This window comes from Thalia democratica, chromosome 3 (assembly GCF_965202585.1).
Source record: "Thalia democratica chromosome 3, ktThaDemo2.hap1.1, whole genome shotgun sequence".
Classification (NCBI taxonomy): domain Eukaryota; kingdom Metazoa; phylum Chordata; class Thaliacea; order Salpida; family Salpidae; genus Thalia; species Thalia democratica.
Genome location: NC_139167.1, coordinates 54,169,112 through 54,190,968, shown reverse-complemented (window position 1 = coordinate 54,190,968; position 21,857 = coordinate 54,169,112). Strand labels below are relative to the sequence as shown.

General features: G+C 25.0%; 1 protein-coding gene across 1 annotated transcript; it reads left to right on the top strand.

Moving 5' to 3' along the window:
* Positions 1–145: 145 nt before the first annotated feature.
* On the top strand, positions 146–3,724 carry LOC145831310 (uncharacterized). Its single transcript, XM_082938511.1, has 5 exons — positions 146–237; positions 983–1,103; positions 1,395–1,437; positions 2,563–2,728; positions 3,120–3,724. The coding sequence occupies exons 3-5, from the start codon at positions 1,419–1,421 to the stop codon at positions 3,286–3,288; spliced, it is 354 nt and encodes a 117-aa protein (XP_082794637.1). The 5' UTR covers positions 146–237; positions 983–1,103; positions 1,395–1,418; the 3' UTR covers positions 3,289–3,724.
* Positions 3,725–21,857: the final 18,133 nt, after the last annotated feature.

Below are 21,857 nucleotides of genomic sequence, written 5' to 3'. Positions count from 1 at the left end.
TATGTAATCTTGAATTATTTACTTTTGTCTTTATAAAAAAGATTACCAACATAAAAGCTTATCTTCTTAAAGTAACTAAGTTTGAAAGCTAACTATTTTAAAAGTATTGATTAAATAAATTTAAAAATTATTTTTTTATAGAAATTCAAAGGACGGTAATGGAGATAACCATTGTGAAGTTGACACTGCAAATTGCAATCGATTTTCAAGTTTAAAACGTTTCTTCTTTGAATGCAGGTTTTTATATAAATTCAATTCAAAGTTTTAATGCTTGTATTCTAGTTTTATTAGTTATTTTAATACTTTACTGAACTGTTTATAGTTGACAACGAAAAGTAATTTTAAAATTTCATTTAACGTTTTAAAATTAAGCAGGATACAGCTTTTCTTAAGTTTTCTGCTCCAAGTGTTTTGTTGTTGAATATTATAATTTTGAGGGTGTTTATCAGGTGTCACAAAAATAGATAATCATTTCTTAAGTAAAATATTATTGAGCATATAATTATTCAAAAAATCCTTAAATCTAGAAATGATACATAATACATTTTTTGCATTTAATGTATGTAAGTTTGAAAAGTTTTTGTTTGAGTTTTTTTATACAGTTGTAAAATTAAAATTTTATCAATTAACTATGTTACGTTTTAAAATATTTTTTTTAAAGAATTTACTACATAACTATTATTTCATCAAACTTTAGAAACTTAGTGTTGTCATAATTAGAAAAATTTTATTTTAAGTTTAATAAGATTTAGCTGTTACTTTAATTTAAAATGTAATTGTGAATTATAGAAAATGCTTACAAACAACTTTTAAGTGAAAGTGTAAATAAGTAATCAAGGTTTAAGTTCGTTATTTCGCACTTAAATTTGTTTTTTGTAACTATAATAACAAAATCTCGTGATATAGCTTGCTTAAATCAACAGCTTATATCGCTTTAAAAACAACAATAAGCTATAATTCAACTAAATAAAAACTTTGTAAGGAAATTTCTAATCCAAGACGAATTGTTGTCAAAATACTTGAATGAAAATCCTAGAACTTTGAAAAGGATTTTTAATGACCTCAACATTTCTTGTCAACTTATATTTGCTATTCACAAACATGTAAGTATATTTTATTTTCAGTTCTAAGTGTATTTTGTACGATATATCTTTTACTTTGGTATTTAATAAGTGTTTTAACTGTATAATTACCAAGAAATTTATATTATATACACTTTAATGTTGGTTACTGAAATAGTACTAACTTTTAAAAGTTAGCATGAATTTTATTACAGTTTCATTTAGGTATTTTTTATGAAAATTTAAAATAAATTTAGTACTTTTTTTTTAACTCATTAACTTTTGATTTATTTAGATTATAATGAAAAATTTATTATTATTTACTCGACACAGAGAGTTAAACGACAGAATATTTTGATGCTTCGTTCGCCTAACAGTAAGTAAAGTTATACTTTTAAATACTCATGTTTTCAATTGTGTATAATTATAATACAAACAGAAATCGTTCTGATTTTTTAATTAAATTTTTTTAATAAACACCATCTTTATACAGCAGGTAGGTGTCAGAAATGCACGAGCGACCTTTTAGCACTTTAGTTTAATCAAAAAGTCCTTATTTTTTTAATATTAGCAAACTGTTTTTAATTTATTGGAAAACAATGTTTTAAAGATAAGTGTTTCAAATTAAAGTTTGTTAATTAATGTTTAAAAATTTCTAGTTGGAACAATTAAACCTTTGTGATCTGTTCCTTTATAGTTTATACAGCTAATGTATATTTATCAGCTATTTCGAAAACCAATAAAAAACTGTAAACAAAAAAGTGTCAGATTCTCACTTTGTAGATTACTTAGTAAAATTATCTTCATTAGTATGAGGTGCAATATGACTTTAAATGCAGTTGCTTATTCAATTTGAATTTATGTAAATAAACATAAAAGCTAATTTACTGCTTTATTTAATTCAATTTAACGATCAGCATTACTAATAGTAAAAATTATGAACGTGTATCAGAGCAAAGTTGTCATAAAATGAACATTATTATTCTAGCTGTTGTAAATTATATGGGGTTTTATACTATACTTTAAAGATTTTTTATACAGATGGTGTGCATAAAAATGTAACCAAATAGCAGATATGTATCTAGTTATTAAGTTCTGAATTATACAAATAAATTAAGTTTATATGACAACATACTGCCGGTAAGCACATAAACTTATCAAGCTTTAGTTTAAATCCTACCCATTAAAATTGACTTAAGTTTTCAACGCACAAAAACTTAATTAGGTGCAAAACAACTGTTATTTGTTTTATCTTATTTGAAAATTTCCTTAAGAAACCCATAAGAGTTATTGAGCAATTGTAAGGCAATAATATACCAGCTCGTGCTATAAAACGACTTGAATAGCCGAAACTGAAAAAGCTGAATCTGTATATATAAAAAGTTTTTAATAAATTATAATCAAAATAAATATATATTAAATATATTTTGATGACGTATTTATGATAGTAAAGCAATCGGGTACGAAACAAGATTTTATTAATTGATATAAAAGTTTGCAGTTTCGAAAAATGCTGTCAACAGAAGTGGTGTAGTTCGTAGTGACGTGAGCAAACTAGTTTATTACGTAATAATGTGTCGACAGTGGCCCCGCAGATCAAGCTACTTGCTCCAAGTTATTCACGCTCGTAATCTGATGGCAGACGTAAAACTATTGAGCTTGCACAGGTTTTATTTATAATCCAGTTTTATAATAGAAAACTATTTTGTCCAGAGACTGAAATTAATACAGATAGTTTAGTAAATATAGTTTTTATTAACTTTTTCAAAAAATTTTATTATAAATAAAATTGTTAAGTAACATATTTAAATTACAGTTATTTTCTTAGTTAAAGTACAATTTTTAATAATATGTTTTTAAATCTGTTTTAAAATATTTATAAATATTAAGTTCTCTTTTTAAAGTATAATTTTTATTACGACAAATTATTTTAAGGTTATACAAATCCTGAATGAAGTACAATTTTTTTTTTAAAGCTTATACGAAAGGTAACTTTGATAATTTCAAATTCAATAGAGTTTATGATAAAGTTAATTAACAATTTGTTATAATTTTTAGAGAAGAAGAATTTAAAACAATTTTGTTGAACATGAGTGGAAATTGTGCCAAGATTTGCACTTTGAAAGCTGCAAGTTTTATTAGCTTTCTCAAAGACACAAATTTGGGATCCAGAGACTTCCTCAAACTTGAGCCTGTACTCATAAATTTTGACAAGTTTTTATTTTAATTGCTATATACATTTTCCTTTTCTTTCCTTAAAAATTGCTTTTTTATTATTGCACCATTCTTCGTTAACACAAAGCATTCTAGTACAAAGTTTCAAATCCTATGTTCAACAATCAGTTTTTATTGAGTCATGTACTTTTTTTAATTTTACAATAATAAGTTTATATTATGAACTAACAAAATAGTGTCTGATAAATGTTTTACTTCAAGTATAATATTGCTTTTTTGTAAAGAATGTTTTATGTTTTTGCTTCATGTTTTTGTTTAAATTTCTTAAAGCGTTTTAAGTTATACTGTACATGTGTTTACTTAAGTATCTTACTTGATTTTCTTTTAAATGTTAGTAATTTATAAGGAAACTAATCTTCTAAATATCTCTTTATTCCATCAAATGTTAATTAGTAATATTAAGCAATGAATTAATAAAATGAATTTTATTCCTGCAAGAACTACTTAGTTTCAGTTAAAACTAAAGTTAATTTAATTTAACTTTTTCATATACAAAAAAAGTTGAACACAAACTACTTAGTACAAGAAGTAAATTTACGGCTGCATTTTATTAATTATAAGAATAAATAAGTTCGTATTTCGACATACCATCACAATTAAAGAGTTAAATACAATTTTTTTCTCTTATTTAACTTTTTTAATCATATTTGTTTTACAAGATGCTTTTTGTACAAAATAAAGTTACTATCGAGTGATGAAAAACAGTTTAAAAGTTTTAAGTTATACTAAAATATTTGTTTTTAAACCTTTGATTTTTTGTTTATTTTTTCAAAAAGTAAACAAGTTTAGGACTTTTTATGATGATTAAGCAGTTAAAGTTTTTTTTTTTAATTTTTCAGTCAATCAAAGTTTAATTTAAATTTCATGTTTCACTCAGCCCGTTAGGTGTTTTTAAAACTTTACAAAAAAAAATTTTAATAAAAAGGCTTGTTTTTTAATTTTTACAAGTTTTAAGTTACTTTATAAAGAGGTTTTTTATTGAAAATATAAGTCCAAATAAAAGCTCAATCGAAAAAACAAATCTAGTTTGAACAAGTTTGTTTATTATATAGTTATGGTTCTGAGTCAAACAACTAAATTTATAAACTTGCGTTCAAGAAAACAAGTACTATATTTTATTTCTTTTATAAAATAGTGCTTCATTGTAATGTAGAGATCTTCAGCTAAAGTTTAACTCTATTTCAATTCAGTATTTAGTTACGACTGAAGATCTCTATTAGAGTAAACGTTGTTATATAGCAGATTTCTTTGAAATATATTTATATACACTCTGTTCTGAGAGTGTTCAAAAAAACAACTGTAGTGTAAAATTATTTATAATTAAAAACATTTTAATTTCATAGGTTTTCAACAGCATTTAAAAATTCTGTAGCTTTAAAACGAAGAAAAGTGCGAAATGAGTTAATTTCATGACACATGTTTATTTAAGCACTGACGAGGTCTTTGACCAAAACTTAGTTTGTAAAAAAAATTCTTTAAAGAATAAACTCATGACATGAACTTTAGAATTTTTTTATGATTAATTGATATTTTTTCGTAATAATTCACTATTGTTTATGAAATAAAAATTAAATAGTTGTATTTTCGAATTAAAGCATTAAACTTTATTTTTAAGGATAATATTTTGCTTGAATTTCATAAACAACGAAGATGTTGTGTAAGCTGTTATTGCACCCAAAAACTGATTATAATACATAAATAAGTTATTTCAATACATAAACTTAAAAAAAAAGTTTCTATGATTAATTGGTGTTTTTTCGTTATAATTTACTCTAGTTTCTATAAAATATAAATAGTTTTATTTTCAAAATATAAATTCTCTTAAAAACCTTATTTCGCTTGAAATTTATAAACAGCGAATGTGTTGAATAAACTGTTATTGAACCCAAAAACGTCAAAGTTAAGTATAAATTTGAAATATCTACCTTAACCTGTTAAATGATTTCACACTAACTTTAAATTTGTTTTTTAGTATTATTTATTTTGAATATCATTCATGTTCTTTAAAACAACTGAAAATTAAGCTTCTAACAAAGTCTGTTGGATCTCTTCTCGTTCCTCGGTAGCACAAGTAGACAGTTCTTATTATTTATTTAGTAAGTAAATCATTCTTATTTCTAAAGATGGTGATCTCATCTTATCTTATTTTACAATATACAACTTCAGAAACCTTAGCTTTTACTGTTAGAGTGTTATCATTATCAAACAAACTCATTTTTCAACAAGATACCAGAGATAGTATTTAACTTAGAATTTGAACAAAACTTATCAATACTTATGTGATCTAAAAAGTTTTATATCAAAATCTTTGATAGGACCTACAGTTCAGTTAAGTATGTGCGTAATTCAATTAGTGGAATTTATATTTCTAACTCCTATTATTACAAGTAGAAACAATTATTAATAACTGAGCTGAAGAAATATTATTTTGACGGCTGTAAACAGCTCGTCATATTTAAGAAAGTAAGTAGGTGAAAATGGTATATCTTTTTTGACAACACTTTTGTGTGATCGTTTCTTAGGAATTTTAGATAATGTTGGCAAATCCTAATGTTAACTGCAGTAATCACAGACTTAGTTTTGATCTGATAAAAAGTTTTCAATAAGACTTAGTTATAATTTTAAATTGATAAAAATATCAGCGCTTTATTTATTCTTGTTAGAATGGTATAGTATCACCATTCTCAACAAAAATAAACTACCAACTAAGTCTTATCAACAACAAACAAAATTTAAACTCTTTTTATTATTAAACTTTTGGAACTTCGTATCAAAAGTCATGTTTTAGAAATTTGTTACGATAAACCTTTGAAAACTTTTTATAACAAGAAAAAAAAATACTATCCACAAAAAGCTTCTATTAGACCCAAACAAAAACCTACTCAAAAGAGACATTCTTTCAATAGGTAAGTGTCAGAAAAGCACAAAGGTACACTTTTGCACGTCGTCTCTTTTACTGGAAGGGACACTTTTGCACGGAGGGTCAATTTTGCACAAGTAGGGTTTTGCACGAAGCGGAAAGTAAGCGAAAAAAAGCTTACAGACCGAGGGTAAGGGTTAGGAGTAACATCGAAAGTAGAAAAGAAAAAAAAATTACCGACCAAGGGTAAGGGTTAATTGGTAAATGTTATTAACTATGGAGAAAAAAGGAAAAGAATAAAAAGTTTAATCCGTGCAAAATTGTCTTTGTGAAAAGTATTCCTTCATGAAAAAGTGACTCTTCGTGTAAAGTGACCCTTCGTGCAAAATAAACATCTCTCGACTTTCAAAAGCACCCAGTTCTAAGTAAGTTTCAATTGCTATATCGTTCATTTTTGGTAGCTAATCAAAATTAAAAAAAATATTTACGTTTCAGTCATTGGTTGTTAACCTGACATATTAAATAACAGGAAAATTATAAACCTCAAAAACATACTTTGATTTTCTTTTTTATTGTTTTTAAATCTTTTAAAAATTAAATAAAAGTTTTTGATACTGTTCGTTATTTTTATATTATTTTAACGCTCGATTTAAAATAGAAGCATTTACTCGTATTTTTTTAAGTTGCGAAAGTACAAAGTGTATGTATTAAATAAGTGAACCAGCAAAGAGATAAGTTAAGCACAAATTTTGTTATTCATTGAGCACTCTTAATTTTTACAAATGTAGTTTTGTTATAAAATAGTTAAAAAATTTCTTTAAGAGGCTATTAGAAAACTAAGATTTTAAAACGACAATGAAATAAGATTTATTACCAACGACTGTTTGTAGTTTAAGCAAGTAAAAAATTAAAAATTTATATATTACTTAAAATTAGTTCAACACCTAATAAACTAACTGACGTTCGAGTCTACTAAAACCACTAAAAATATTTTTGAATGAAAAATAAAAACGTTTGGCGAAGTTAAATTTATTTTATTTATCATTCGGTATAAATAATGATGATGTTTTGTCTTTTTTAAAGTGTTGTGATTGTTTGAACATTTCTTTTAAATACATATAACATAAATTAGTTTTAAAAAAGATAGGTTAAAATTCATAAGATTGTTTTGTTTTTGGAAGACTAGCCACAGTATAGTTTAACAATCATAGTATAAATATCTTTTTAGTATTGTATTAAATATATTGTCGAATATCGTGGAAATGTTTTTTATAAAAATAATCTTTATTAGTAATAAAATGTTTAACGAATGTTCAGTGCTTTGTGAATTTTAGTTACAGCAGTATTAGTAACAAATAATTTATAAAGTTTTCTGATATTTACTTGAGTTAATATTTCAAATGTATGCTTAAAAAAAATGGTTTTTTATTTTAATTCTTATTAGGTTTGTTAAACTAAGTTAATCTAAAAACGAATAAAAAAATATTTTAGAAAACTTCAATAAAAAACCTGCTTCAATAAGGTTAAAAAAAAAAAAGTTTGTAGAACATTTACCTTAGCTTGAAACTTTAATCTTTCAAATATTTTCTATAAAATACTTTGTTTTTTTTTTAAGCAAACAAAGTTTAAAACTTTTAAACGAATTTTTGGAACTTTTTTTGTTATTAAAAAAGGTTTCAAACATTTAATGCATTTAGTTTTTTACACTGACCTAGTAAAAAGTTTTGTTACAAACAGCAAAGAATCCATTTTGTACAAGTTAGTTGTTCTAGTCAAGGTTTTGCTGGTTTTCAAACTTTCTAGTGAGCTGATTAAAAGTTTCTGATTGAAAAGTAATTTTCTTATATAACTTGTTTTATGATAGCTAATTGAGTTATATAAATACTTCAGAAAAAATGTTTGTTAGTGTATTAGAAAATCAATTTTGTCAGTATAAATGTTTAAACTTTCACTTGAGTGATTAATATTGTCTAGATTTATTTAAGGTAAAACCATCAGTAGACAAAATTAAATATTATTTGAAAACAGATAAACTTTAATTCATCTTTAATAAAAGTATTTGAACTTATTGTATTTTGTTTTAAGTAATTAAATTTTCAACTTAATTGGAGCATTTTTTTTTGTTTTTAAATATAAAATTATATTCAATGAGTAAACTTAGTCTTACACCACTTATTGACATTTAATTCAGTTCACTGCTTGCAGGTGTTAAATATAATGTAGTCATCATTTAACTAAGACCATAGTTTTAACAAATTTTGTAATTAATTATAAATGAACTTTTTTTTCAGGTTTTTGAGTAATGATGTTTTCATACAACACGGTTTTGTTCTCCGCCATGTTTCTTCTGATGATGCGCTCATCCACAGTAATGTCGGCCACTCCGACCCTTGAAGGTCCTCAAAAAGAACAAAACTATGACGAATGTGACATCATGAAAAAGCTGATTAAGAACGCTTCCGGAGTTAAGCAGTCATTAGATAACTACGTCAAGATCCAAAGTCTTTTTTGTGCTGATGGTCTCGAGATTAAAGCTGAATTTCGATTAACATCCGACGAAATTGATGAAAAGATAATCATTCCGAAGAAAGTTACTGGAGATCCCAAATTCATATTTCTTGTGTACACCCTTTTTGATTCCAATATCGAATACAAAATATTGTGTGTAGGTAAATCTTGTTACACGTGTCCTGAAGTACTCCAAATGTTGAAAAAGTGTCAGCTTCGTGATGAGTACAACAAGATCAGAGGCTTTGCAAAACTATTTACTTTGCCGGCGTATAAACAGCTTTACGACAAAGCTATTGATACCAATTTTCAAGGAGACAGTTGTATGTTCCATGAATATTATGAGATATCACGGTGTCAAGAAAAAATCAGCATATTTGACTATTTATCCATCTCTAAGATGTATTACAACCAGTTCTCAAACGTGAATATTGAAATGAAGTTTGACCTCTGCGAAAGGCTTGATGCTTCAAAGTGCTACAGGTTCGAATTGGCTCTTCCTTCTGATACTTCAGAAACTCCATATCTGATCACTAGCTGGCGCAAACCTGCCATTCTCACTTTGATAGATCCGGTCAACGGCATAAAGATTGATTTTCTGAGAGATGTGAACGGCAAAAAGAAGCATGATGAATTTTGAGTTATTTTTCAGCTAAATTGTTTTTTGTTTTGGATGAGAAATGTGTTAGTTGAAGAATTGTGTTGCGTTGAAGTTTTTCTGAGTTTGTTTTTCTACTGCGTTTAAAATAATAAACTTTTGTTGTAACTAAAACAGCTCGATTTATAAATATTTTAAGTAAAAAGATTAGTAGTCAATTATTTACACTCCATGATAATTAAGACCGCAAACTCTAGCAGAAATCATAATTCTTAAATTAAATAGTTACTAGTGACTACTGTTCATTAATTATCTCTTAAGTTCATAGTTTCATATATTTTGATTCTAATAGATTTCCAGTGCTGTAATGAATTCAGTGTTACAAAACTTTACTAAAATAAGTTTTTGGAAATTGAAACCTACCAAACTTTAAGTACGTTTATTAAAAAGTTAAGACAAGTAATATGTATTTCGATGTAACTTCAGTTCAGATGCAAAATTAGGTATTTATATAAGATGTATGGAAGCTAATTACTGTATGAAACGAAATTTATGTATTTAAATTACAAATTTAACCTTTTATTTCAGATAATATGTATTATACCGTTATTTCTAATAGTAAACTATTGAAACGGAAAAATTTGTAGTAGTCTTAAAAAGTTGTTTTGCAGAAAATAGGGTAAATAACATCTTTCTAAACAAAATTTTCTTAAGTTAATTTTCTTTTTAAAAAGCCTAATACTTATATTTTGTGTATTGTTAGCATAATTTATCGGCCTATAATCAATAATAATAATAACTATGTTAGAAAAAATTTAATGACATTTTTAGAATATTATGAAGTAATATATAAAATAAAATTAATTTTGTATAGCCAAACAGTACTTCAGCATTACTAATACAATAAACTAATAAAAACTATTTCAGTACTCAGAACTTTTTATTTTCACTTTCTGTTCAACCCTTAATTCGCCTTAATGATTAATTAAAAAAAGTTGGTACAGTTATTTAATATTCCTAAACTGATATTTTTACACGTCAATAATATTTTTTACTAACTCAAACACAAACACTATTATGAAAACAAAACAATTCGCAAAAAACATTTTTCTCTTGTCGAAATGTTGTGATCATGTTGCAATGAACTTAATTCAATCAAATGTTTATTTTATTCTTTGTATACCGATTTTAAACCGCTAGACTTAATAAAGCTTTATTTATAACGACTTTGTTTTAAAAAAATTCATGTTTAAAAGTATTAAAAGTTTTTAAGTAAGTTTTAAAGTTACATTTTGGCTCACAAGTCCAGGTTGTAGTAGTCCAGATTGTAGTAGTCCAGATTGTAGTAGTCCAGATTGTTCTAATAGTCATCTTATGTATTAATTGAGGCATGCATTTCAGGCTGTATAAAACAATTTATACTTGATTTGTAATGTATATATTATTCACCCACATTGATAAATACTTATTTAGTTTTGTTTGTTTTTCACAATTTTTGTAACTAGTTTAAATGTGAAAGGTTTGTTTACTATTTGTTTATACTTCATAGCTTGTAGTATAAATTTTAGGCTTAGTTGTAGTTTTTTAAACTTTAATGTAATAGTATTGTACCACGTTGCTTCCATTAAATGGCATATTTTCGCTGACATCAATTTTTTTTTTGCTTTGTACTAAAATTTTATAGCTGAAAGGGCCTTTTTTAAGTGTTCAGCTTAAATAAAAAGTTACAACAGTTTAAATCTAAGTTTGAATATTGTGTTCATATGAATATAATTTTTTTTAATATTGTTAACTATTAGTTAAATATATTTCTTCATGTTTTTTAACATTTTAAAATACATTCCATTTTAACATACTAAAAGTTATTATTTTGCTTGGTGTTTTTAAAATATAATGTATAAAAATTATTTAAAAGTAAAAGTGTATAAAAAGATTTTCATAGTAAACCAAAAATTTAATCTGAAAACATGATATCTGTACTAGTTTTTACAAAAATTGAAACCATTTATATGACTAATGAATTTTGTTTAAGCACTTATTTTTTTAAGATTTTTGGAAACGGACTATAGATATATTCACAATTGGCTTTTGTGTGCATTTTATGATTGTTTTAATTTTTTTTTTCAAAGATGTTTATAAAATTAGGTATTGTAAATTCTGAGTGACTACTTAATTTTTGTTCCTAAGCATTTTTTTCCTGTAATATTTTTAAACCCTTTTCTCAGCATGAATTATTACACATAATTTAAATAATAAACATCTAATTATTTTGTTTTCAAATGTCATTACTTCACTTTTTCTGCAATTGCTTTTAAATGGTATTTAGTTATAGCGCTTAAGCTGCTTAGGAAAAAGAAAATAACAAAGACTAACAATAGTTTCAACTATAAGTCATATTAAATCAGAGATATTTAATTAGCTGTAAAGAATTAAATTGTATAAAAGAAAATAAATTGATTTAACAATTAATTGCTGTATTTTGTTCAAAACATTATTAGTTCAATTTGTGAAGATATTACAAATTTTTTTTTTTATTTTTTTCATAAAAAGTATTAAAATTTGATTACATACAACATTTATGGTAACAACGCATGGTAGAACGTTTTTAAAAAATAGGATACAATATTAACTGTTAATAATTTTGAAATTATAAACTGTTAAATAACACCTAACCATATTAAAAGTTACGACTGATTATACTTAAGTACACATCTAGTACTTAAATTTAATTTTAGTAACTTCTTTGATTTAATCGTGATTAGGAATATATGAACCTGTATAGATTTTTATCATTCATTCTTTATCTGTTAATTTCCCATTACTTTATCTTAACATTATTGTATTTATATACATAAATTATTTCTATCACCACACTAAAAAATACGATTTTTCAACAGTAGTAAATAACACCTAATGTAATATTTAAAATAATTTTTGGAAAATTGTTAATTGCTTAGCTTCAGATGTTTTTATGAGATAAATAGAATAAGTTTAGAATACACAATGTTAAGTAACCAGCCAAACAAAACATTTATGTTAAAGAAATTTTAAGTTTCTATTGTAGAATTTTTCAACGCTCTGTGTCTAGCCAATGAAATAACTTTTAAAAAAACTACCAAAAGTGTCGTGAACAAAAAAGTTTAGAATTTTGAAAGTTTTTTGCTACCTTTTTTTGTAAACAAAACTTTAATTTAAACTCGATCTACAAACTTAAAATAGTTACAAAAAAATATATTTTTTAAGACATTGTTAAATAAGTAAATTGATAAAAAAATTTGCCATAATAATTTTTTTTTGATTTTTTTTACTTTACATAAACTGGAATACGTGTCAAATATGCACAAAGGGGCACCTTTGCACAAAGAAACTTTTGCAGGGCGTAAACTTTGCGCGGGGGGTCACTTTTGCACTAACGGACACTTTTACATGGTTTGAATTTTTTTACTATAATTTTAATAAGTTTAAGTTTAAATTGTTTTTTTTTTATACTATCACTGTTACCCCTATCCCTTACCCTCGATCAGTAACTTTTTTTCTTTTTTCTTTTATGAATTAATTTTAACAATTTTTTTTTTGTGTTTTTTTCTTAAAAATACTTCTTAATTAGTTTATCTTTTTTTTCTACCCTAACCCTTAACCTTGGTCGGTAACTTATTTTTGCCTTTTTTTTAGTTTCTATATCAATTTGTCTTTGATCTTTTTTTTGCGTTTTTTAGTCATCTTATATTTATTTCTATTTATAATTTTCATACTCTCATGCAAAAATGACCCTTAAAGCTTAAGTGACCTTCCGAGAAAAATGTCTTCTTGCAAAAATGTCCCTTAGTGTATATGGTCCTTTCGAGCATGTATGACCATTTTCGAAAATAAGCCTTCGTGCATATTTGACCTATTTCCACATAATTTAATTAAACTTCTATTTAAAGATACCTTTAAAAAGACAAAAAAAAAGCTTTAAAATGAAGTTTATTTAAGCTGTGATTACTAGTATTTATTGTTTTATTAAAATAAATGAAATATTAACAGTAAATTTTAACAGATTTTAACCTTATAACAAAAATTAAAACAATGACAAAAATATGTTTTTTGTTTTTACTAATGGTGTATACAGTATATGGAACTGTTGTTGAATCCTCATCTTTAAGTTAGTTTTTTGTTATTAACATTTGTCTAAATATTTTTAAGTTATAATATACTTAAGTATAAGCACACAACCTGCCAACTAGGTACACACTTGCTAGGTACGAACTAACTGCCGGTATAGGACGCATTTTTAGCTGAAAAAGGCTGTGTTCAAAACGCAATTTTTATTATGTTTTAATTTAAAAACACAAACCTTAAAGTACAAAAAAGAAATATAAAACTTTTTTATAAAAAGCATTATATCTAAAAAAAATAGTTGTACTTTATCGGATTAAAATACTTTCAAACTAAAGAAAAAAAGCTATAAACTTACGACTATATATCAAATCTTTTACTCAAAATTTTCAAATAGCTAAGCGCATTAAACAAAACTGTATGATTTCATCTAGACTGTAATAAAAATATACATGAAATTAATTTGACAAAATAAGATAGACTTAAATTTAAAAATATTCTCAAAGCAGCTCGTATATAGAAAAGATGACATTTTGGTCATCAAGTAAGGTTGGCTTTATCGCGTGGTTTTAATAAAACTGTTTGTGATCAATCAAATAGATTAAAAGAAGGATTTTCAAAACTTATTTTTATAATTGCCTACAGGATATAAATTTCAAAACAGTTTCCCTATACTAGTTATTTACCTTATAAACCCTGGTGCACGAAGAACCTTTCGGTTATCTGGTGTCACACTACGGTTATGTTTTAACGTCTTGTCTAGGACAAGACAGTATATCAAAATTCAAAACATAATATGGGCTTACTTTAAAAAACCCCCTAGAAAATATTCTTTTAATTTTGTTTTAGTTTAACAAATTTAAAAATTACCAACAAATTTAAATTTATATGTATATCAATATATTGTTCAATAACTATCATATTGATATGTATATATACATAAATATGATAGTTATTGAATAACAGTTCCCTTCCATATATATCTTTATTTATACTGAATGCTTTTATCTAACAAATACTTGCAACTACTGTTTTCTTTTAGAATAGTAAAAATAAATAAAATAATTTTTTAACAATTACAATAACAAAATAATATAACTTATGTTCAAATTTATGGACTGCTTTGATAAGTAAGTAGTTTTAAATTATTTTACGATTTATTTACAATAAAAGCTAACTCTTTTTCAGATTTGGAAAATATTAATAAAGATAGTTGGAAATACAATCTCCAACTGCTGAAAGTAACTTCAGATGAGTTTAAGTTCGTGAAAGATTTTTTTTACACAACTACGACAGGACACTACAACGACACTTTAGAACTTTCTCAAATCTACAAAGTCATCGAGCAAAACAAAAAGGCAACAGACGATGTAAAAAGCAGCAACTTAATGTTGTTTCATGGTACTTGTGAAAAAGGTGAAGCTGGTATTTTAGAAACTGGTTACATAAACTCTGTTAATGGTCTTTTCGGAGAAGGCGTGTACCTAACCGAAAGTTCTGATTTGGCTTCTTTATTTTCCAGCGGAAGAAACGTTGAAACAAAGACAAACCTCATGTTTGTCAACGAAATTCTCGAGTCGCAAAAGTTGCAAACTGTTTTTCACGAAAACTTGAATATGCGAGGTGTCCGTAATATATTGAAAAATCTTTCATTTATAAGGCTCGTAGATGAATCACATGACGTTGAATTTACAAAATACGTAAACAAATTAAACATGGAAATCAGTGAAGAGCTGTACAGAAAAGATCGTATAGAAAAAGCTGAACAAGAGTACAGAAGAGATCATTTGGGAAGAAGATACAGAAATACTTCAGTTGATAGAAAAAGTATAGAAGACCACTTTGTTGCAGATTACCAAGTAACCATACCAAGGTATTTGATAAGCTTCGAATTTCGAGCATAACACATATCTGCCCAGGGTACACTTGTTCTTTATAGACAAGGTTTAAGAATATCACAGATAATATCTTTCTTTTTTAATAAATTTTCGTAAAACCTAGACATGTACTTTTTATTTCTGACATAAATATTTTAAAGTAGATACTAGGAGCATTATCATTGCTGTAATTGACAACACGTTAATATATTTTATTAAAACAACTATTCTTTTTAGTTTTTCAAGTTTTTATACTATACAGGGTTACCGAAAAACCTGTGATCCTGAAAAGACTGGAGTTTGACATTTTAGTCTACAAAACTTGGAATTTGAGAAATTAAAAAAAAAACTGGAAAAACCAAGAATTCTAAACAATTTTTATAAGTTAAGTAGAAAGATTTCCACTTGACACAAAAAATTTATCATATTGGTAAAAATTTTTGTCACCATCAATTTTTTTTATTAAAAACTGATTTGAAATAGTTTTACAGTATCTTTTCAATTTTTTTATAATCTTCAACTACTTTTTACCTTAAACTTAATTTTAAACTAAAATAGACCCAAAAATGTGTTAAAAACCTGGAGGAAATTTTGAAAATCAAGAGAAAAATTGCTAAAATCATTTGGCAAACCCTGACAATAACTTTCAATAAACTAAAAGGGACACTAAATAAAAATTAACATTAATTGATAATTTGAATAATGTTAGTGTTAATTCAAAATGTTAGGTTTTTTTAAGCTTATTATAAAATTTGTAAATTAACCAAACTTTAACACACAACTTCTATGTTAAAATTTAAAACTATGCTTTCATAAGTGAGCTAGTAAAAATTTCATCCTAAGTTTATATTATTAGATTTTATCAAAAAAATTTCTATTTATTTAAAATTTTTGATAATTTTCCTTATCAAATTCCTTATCTACAGATTTCTTAAATTTTAGTTAAATTATGTTTGGTAATATTAGTTTTTATTAATTAATGTTTACTTAGAATTCGTGCTATTATTTCAGAAAAATCAAAATTTATTACAATTAGAAAATCTGGTTCTTTTATGGTCTATCCTATATGATACATACTACTAATTCTACTATAACTACTAATTCACATACTTAAAATTATTTGTGTAGTTAAGCTTAAAGTTTAACTCTTTGTATAGAATTATAAAAAGCTTGTTAAACTAAAAAATAAAAATAAAATGCACTAAATAGCAGTTTAATGTCATATTACAGTGATTTACTAAGTTTATAAAGTTCTATGTAAAAAATAAAAATGGTATAAAAGAAAGCTAAATTCTAAATAGAAAATTACAAATAAGCAAGGTTATTTGAGATAGTTGGTATAAATAAGCGCTAAAATAAGCTTGTAAACATTAAAAAAACCTAAGCTGTACTGCATTTCTTAACAACTGATGAAAATAATAGTTTTACAAACTTATGTTAAATAAAAATCAGTCAGTGTATAAGCAAAAAGTTAATAAATTTTAAATAAATATAATCTTCAGCAACTTAAAAACAATAAAATGATTAGACTAACAAAATTATTTTTAGGATGTACAGTAAATACTACAACAAAACACTTCAGCCAAATTCTTACACAACAAGTGTAATTGGGTTATTAGACTGATCAGCTATGATGCTTACGTGGTCTTGCTTACATTAATGTACTTATTTTACTTATGTATTTTAAATTAATCTATTAATATCCCAGATAGTGATTAAATAAATTTATCGATTACTTAGAAATCTTATTTAACTGTAACTACTTATATAACTGTATACTTTGATCTTTTTTAAACATTCACACTAATCTAGTTTTAAAGTTTTATTTTAAACAAAAGAGAACCCATTTCGTACAAAGTACTTGTATTAGTCGACTTTTAGTTCTTTTATTATCATCTAATGTGCTAATAGATAATCTTCGCATATAAACTAGTTTTGTTGTACAACTTTGCAATTTACTTAAGTTATATTAACATTTGAGTAAAAATAATAAAACTAATCGGTATGTAACATAAACTTGTAAAAAAAAATACTTAGAAATTTAAGTAAGATCAAACATAAATTCTGTATGCATTAATGTATTAACAATTGATAAAATATAAACGTGTGATAACACTGAATAACTTAGAAACAAAATATTTAACAGTTTTATTAAGCTCAGTTGTCAAAGTATATGGATTGTAACGTTAGTTTTTCAACGAATCTGTGCTCAATACGTTTCATAGTTAGTAGCCAGAATTGTAAAATTAGCACATGTATATATAATATATGTTAAATATGAACTAGTTTACTGAACAATAGAAAAAGCCCTAAAATATTTGGTTCTAGGACCTGGTGCTCAAAAAATCCTTTCGCTTATCGAGTCGCACACCACTTGGATACTTTTTAACGTTTTGTCTATTGACTTTAAGCTGGTTTAAATCTGAAAATTATTGTTAGTGGCATTGATATTTTACATAATAATTTATTAGGTTATATAAGTAAAACTACATTTTCTAACAAGTTTTTCAAGATTTATTGAGATTTATTTGATGTTAGCTAACACTGTCATTTAAAACAGATATATTTATTCATTTTATAATATATATTTAAAGTCGTTCATAATTGGAAAAAACTTTTACAAAACCTAAAGTCGACTTTAAAACATTATATATTTTTTGGTTTTAGTTGTCAGAATTTTAATTGTCGAACTTAAATACTAGAAAAAAAAATCTAAATTTTTAAGTTTTATTTATCGCCCTGTTATATAAGTAGCTTTACACTGCCTTAGTTCTGTTCTTAATTTTTTTTATAGTTTTCTTAGTAAATTTTTAGAGAAAGCACTTGAACAATTAGTGATTTTTAAAAATATAAAGTTATTTAAAGACAAATAAAAACAAATGAAAATACACATTTAAAGTTAGTGTATTACTATTGTAAAACATTTTGTTGATTTTTTTAATTTTCGATGCTCAAACATTTTAACGACATAGTTTGATATTTTTAGTTACTAATAAACTTATTTATAAATAAAAAAAACAAGAAAATTATTTGGTATTTGTTTCTAAAATAAGATCTTTCATTATTTATACGTAAATCTTTTAAAGATTCTTTTTTAATAAGATTACTTATTTTAAAAACCAAATTCCAACAAGTTCAAATGGATATTTGTTGTCAGCCATGCTTTGCAAAATGTAACTATTAACAGCTCTTATTCAAATTACTAAAATATGTAAATGTATAAATACATATTATAACAACTAAAATGAACCAAAGAAAAACTAAGTCTAAAAGTGTTTACTTTATTGTTAGATCAAAACATTGAAAATTAAATTAAAATAAATGTAAAACAAAAACCTTATTTAACTTTAATTTGTTCTTTTAATATTCATTATAATAGAGTATACAGTTTTAAAACTGTTTCTAAACATAAATATGTTGTACTAAATATTCTTATTTCTTAGAATTCAGACTAAGACATTAAGTTTGACATTTCTACGAAAATAGAATATAAAACAGTTTGCATTATCAAAAAAAAAATACGTCGGTATAGAAATTGTTTTTTTTTAATTGTTAATGTAAAGATTTCTGATTAAAAACAGTTATTGTCAGTTTTCTTTATACTTACTTCTTTTTTGTTTAGTAAACAATAGCTGAGGTAAGCATTTACTTAACAGTTTTTTTCTTTTAAACTTGTATTTTAGGTAAACACCCACAGTTGAAAAAATAATTTTTATAACTATAAGTATGTAGTGTAAGTTAGTGCATAGAAAAATTTGAAGTTGTAAGGTTTCAAAATTTTTCAACAATAACATTGTGCAAATGAAGTAAAGTGATAATACAGCAGTATGTTAAAAACATCTATACTTTATCCCTAACAGACCTTACCCAAAACTTTCAATCTATACCCTCTTTGCAAACTCCTATTACCTAAATATATAAAAAATACAATTAATACAAAACTTAAATTGAGTTAATTACTAAACAGTTGTTTCACGCTAGAGCAATGATCACAAGTAACAAAGTAAACAAACTAACAAGTTGCAATCAAAATAAAATAGAATATTATCAAAAGACAAAACAAAATTATATAATGAAACTAAGGTAGGTAAATTAAACTTAAGTTTAGTCAATTAAGACTTCAAATAAAATTTTGTGAAATGTTATATTTCCCCACAAAACCTGATCTCAAATTTAAAAGTTTATTGTTGTCTGTAGATGCAATTTCAAGTCTCTCCAAATTGCAGAGGGTGCAAATTTTACTAGGTTTATTTTGTTTACTGCGATGAATAATCTCCCATTTTATCATTTTTCCCTAATCAGCATTGCCATTTTTGATTTTATGCATAAACCTACTTAATCTTGTACTTTCTTTCTTTTTTCATTTCTAAAAGATTGCGTATGTTCATAAAATCTACTTTTAAATTGTCTTCCAGTTGAACCAATGTAAATATTTTTCCTTTTTGTAATGCATAACTATTGCTTTATAAATGACTCCTTTAGTAAGACATTCACTGTTATCTGGGCAATTAGTTTTTAATCTACAATTGCATAATTTGCTGTTTTCTTTAGTTGTTTCATTTGAGTTTTGAAGTAATTTCTGGTTGTGATTGGACAGTTCTTTTTCTAAATTTGGCATGCAGGAATATGAAATCTTAATTATATTTCTATTAAATATAGAACCATAAAAGCCTGATTTTGGGAAATCACTGGATACTGTTTTTAGAAATTTTTTTCTTATATTTGTTTTTATACAACTACTAAAAGGAGGATTGTAGTAAAAAACTTTCTTTTTCCTTAATTTTCTTCTAGTTTTTCCGATAGAATTATTTTGAACATATGATAGTGTTGTTTTAAACCCATTATTTTTTAAACTTTTGTCTAAATTGTATAAAGACTCCCTAAGTGTGAAGCTCTCTAGAGATTTATTGTTTAAACCTCAACATATTTAAAAAATAAATAAAAAACAGTTTTATAACTTAAATTAGTAGAATATTAGCCAATCAGAAGCAAACTTAGAACTACAGCCGAGTTGCATCAAAGATTTTTTTAAAGGTTTTACTTAAAAAATCACAAACTTCTATATATGAAACTTCTCACAGTTTACACTTTTATGTATAATTTTGTTAATGCAAAGTTACTAAAGATAAAACAGGACAGTAAGCTTTTTTTGAATTCTCTCGTTTTCTCAAGCCTAATATTCTACATTATCACACTAAAAAAGAAAACAAAAAGCAAAAATTAAAAATTTTTATTTTCCAAAACCAAGTAAAAGTATCTAAATAAGTTTAAAATGTAAAGTGTAAAATTAAATCATACTAACTGCATTATACAAAAAAAAATAGTTAAATAAAATTTGAACCAACAAGAAAATTAAATTGTATTTTAATCTAATCAAAAAGATCTTTCATCCTTCCAGTTTCAGAAGAGTCAGTTTGCAAGTTTTGGGCTTTATTCCACTGCTCTACACTTTACTTCTGGATGTGTTTATATTTTATCTATAGGCAAATTCTTCCACAGAAATTTTCTCCATAGTAATCAACCTACATACAAAAATAATGAGGATGTATACAAACTTTCATGAATAATAAACAAGTAGCTATGCTGGAATTATGTTCCATTCTTTTTACACTTTCAACTGTGAGAAGTTTTATATTAAATCTTACTATCAAAAAATAAAAACTGCCCAACTTGAATGAAAAGCTAACTTATATTTTTTTACAGGGATGCTAAAAAACCTGAAAGTACCTGTGTAATTTGACAATTTAGGCAAAATACCCTGGAACTAGAAAATTTTTGAACAAAATCATTAAAACCTGGAATTTTAATCAAATTTCACATGTAAAAGAAAGAAAAGAGAGAAATAAAAATGTGAATGCTCACAACTAAGGATTAGTGTGGAGAAAGACCTTTTGGTCATCAAGCTACACACAATTAACGTGTTACTAATACTTTGAGGTAGCTTTAAAACAATAATAAAATAATTAAGACAAAAAGAAAAAAATTAAAAAGTAATTAATTCTAAGTTTAAAATTTTCCTTTTTTTCCAATTTTAGAAATGGTAAGCATTCTTTTTTAACCCATCACTGCCAACATTGATCATGGAAACCATAGTTTACCATGGGCTCCCCACAGTCTCCTCCCAAGAGCAACCACAAAAATTACAACAATTATCTCAAATATAAATAAAAGGGGAGAATTAGTAATGTCAGTATACATAAACTATTTAATATAGTCATAAAACTGTAAGAGCACCATGTGTTTTTAAATAGTGTCTAGAAATTCCAGTATATGTGGTTGTAGGTAGGTAAAAAATTACAGCTATTAAAAATTTTTTTAACTGTTTTATAAATTTTTAAACAATTCAGTTTTAATCAATTGAATCTAGACTAATTGATTGAATTTGTTTAAACTACTTAAAATAAAATCACTCCTAAAACTGAACAGTTAAACTTAAAAAATAAATTAATAAAACTTAACAAATATTTTGAAAAATAAAGTAAAAATAAAAGTATTTTAACAAGGTTGATAAACTGTTTTAAAACCTAAAACTATATTTTAATAAAAAGAAATAAATTATCAGAATATCTAAAAAGTATGAAGTTTGCACACCTAAATTCAGAATTTCTATCTTCTGAAAC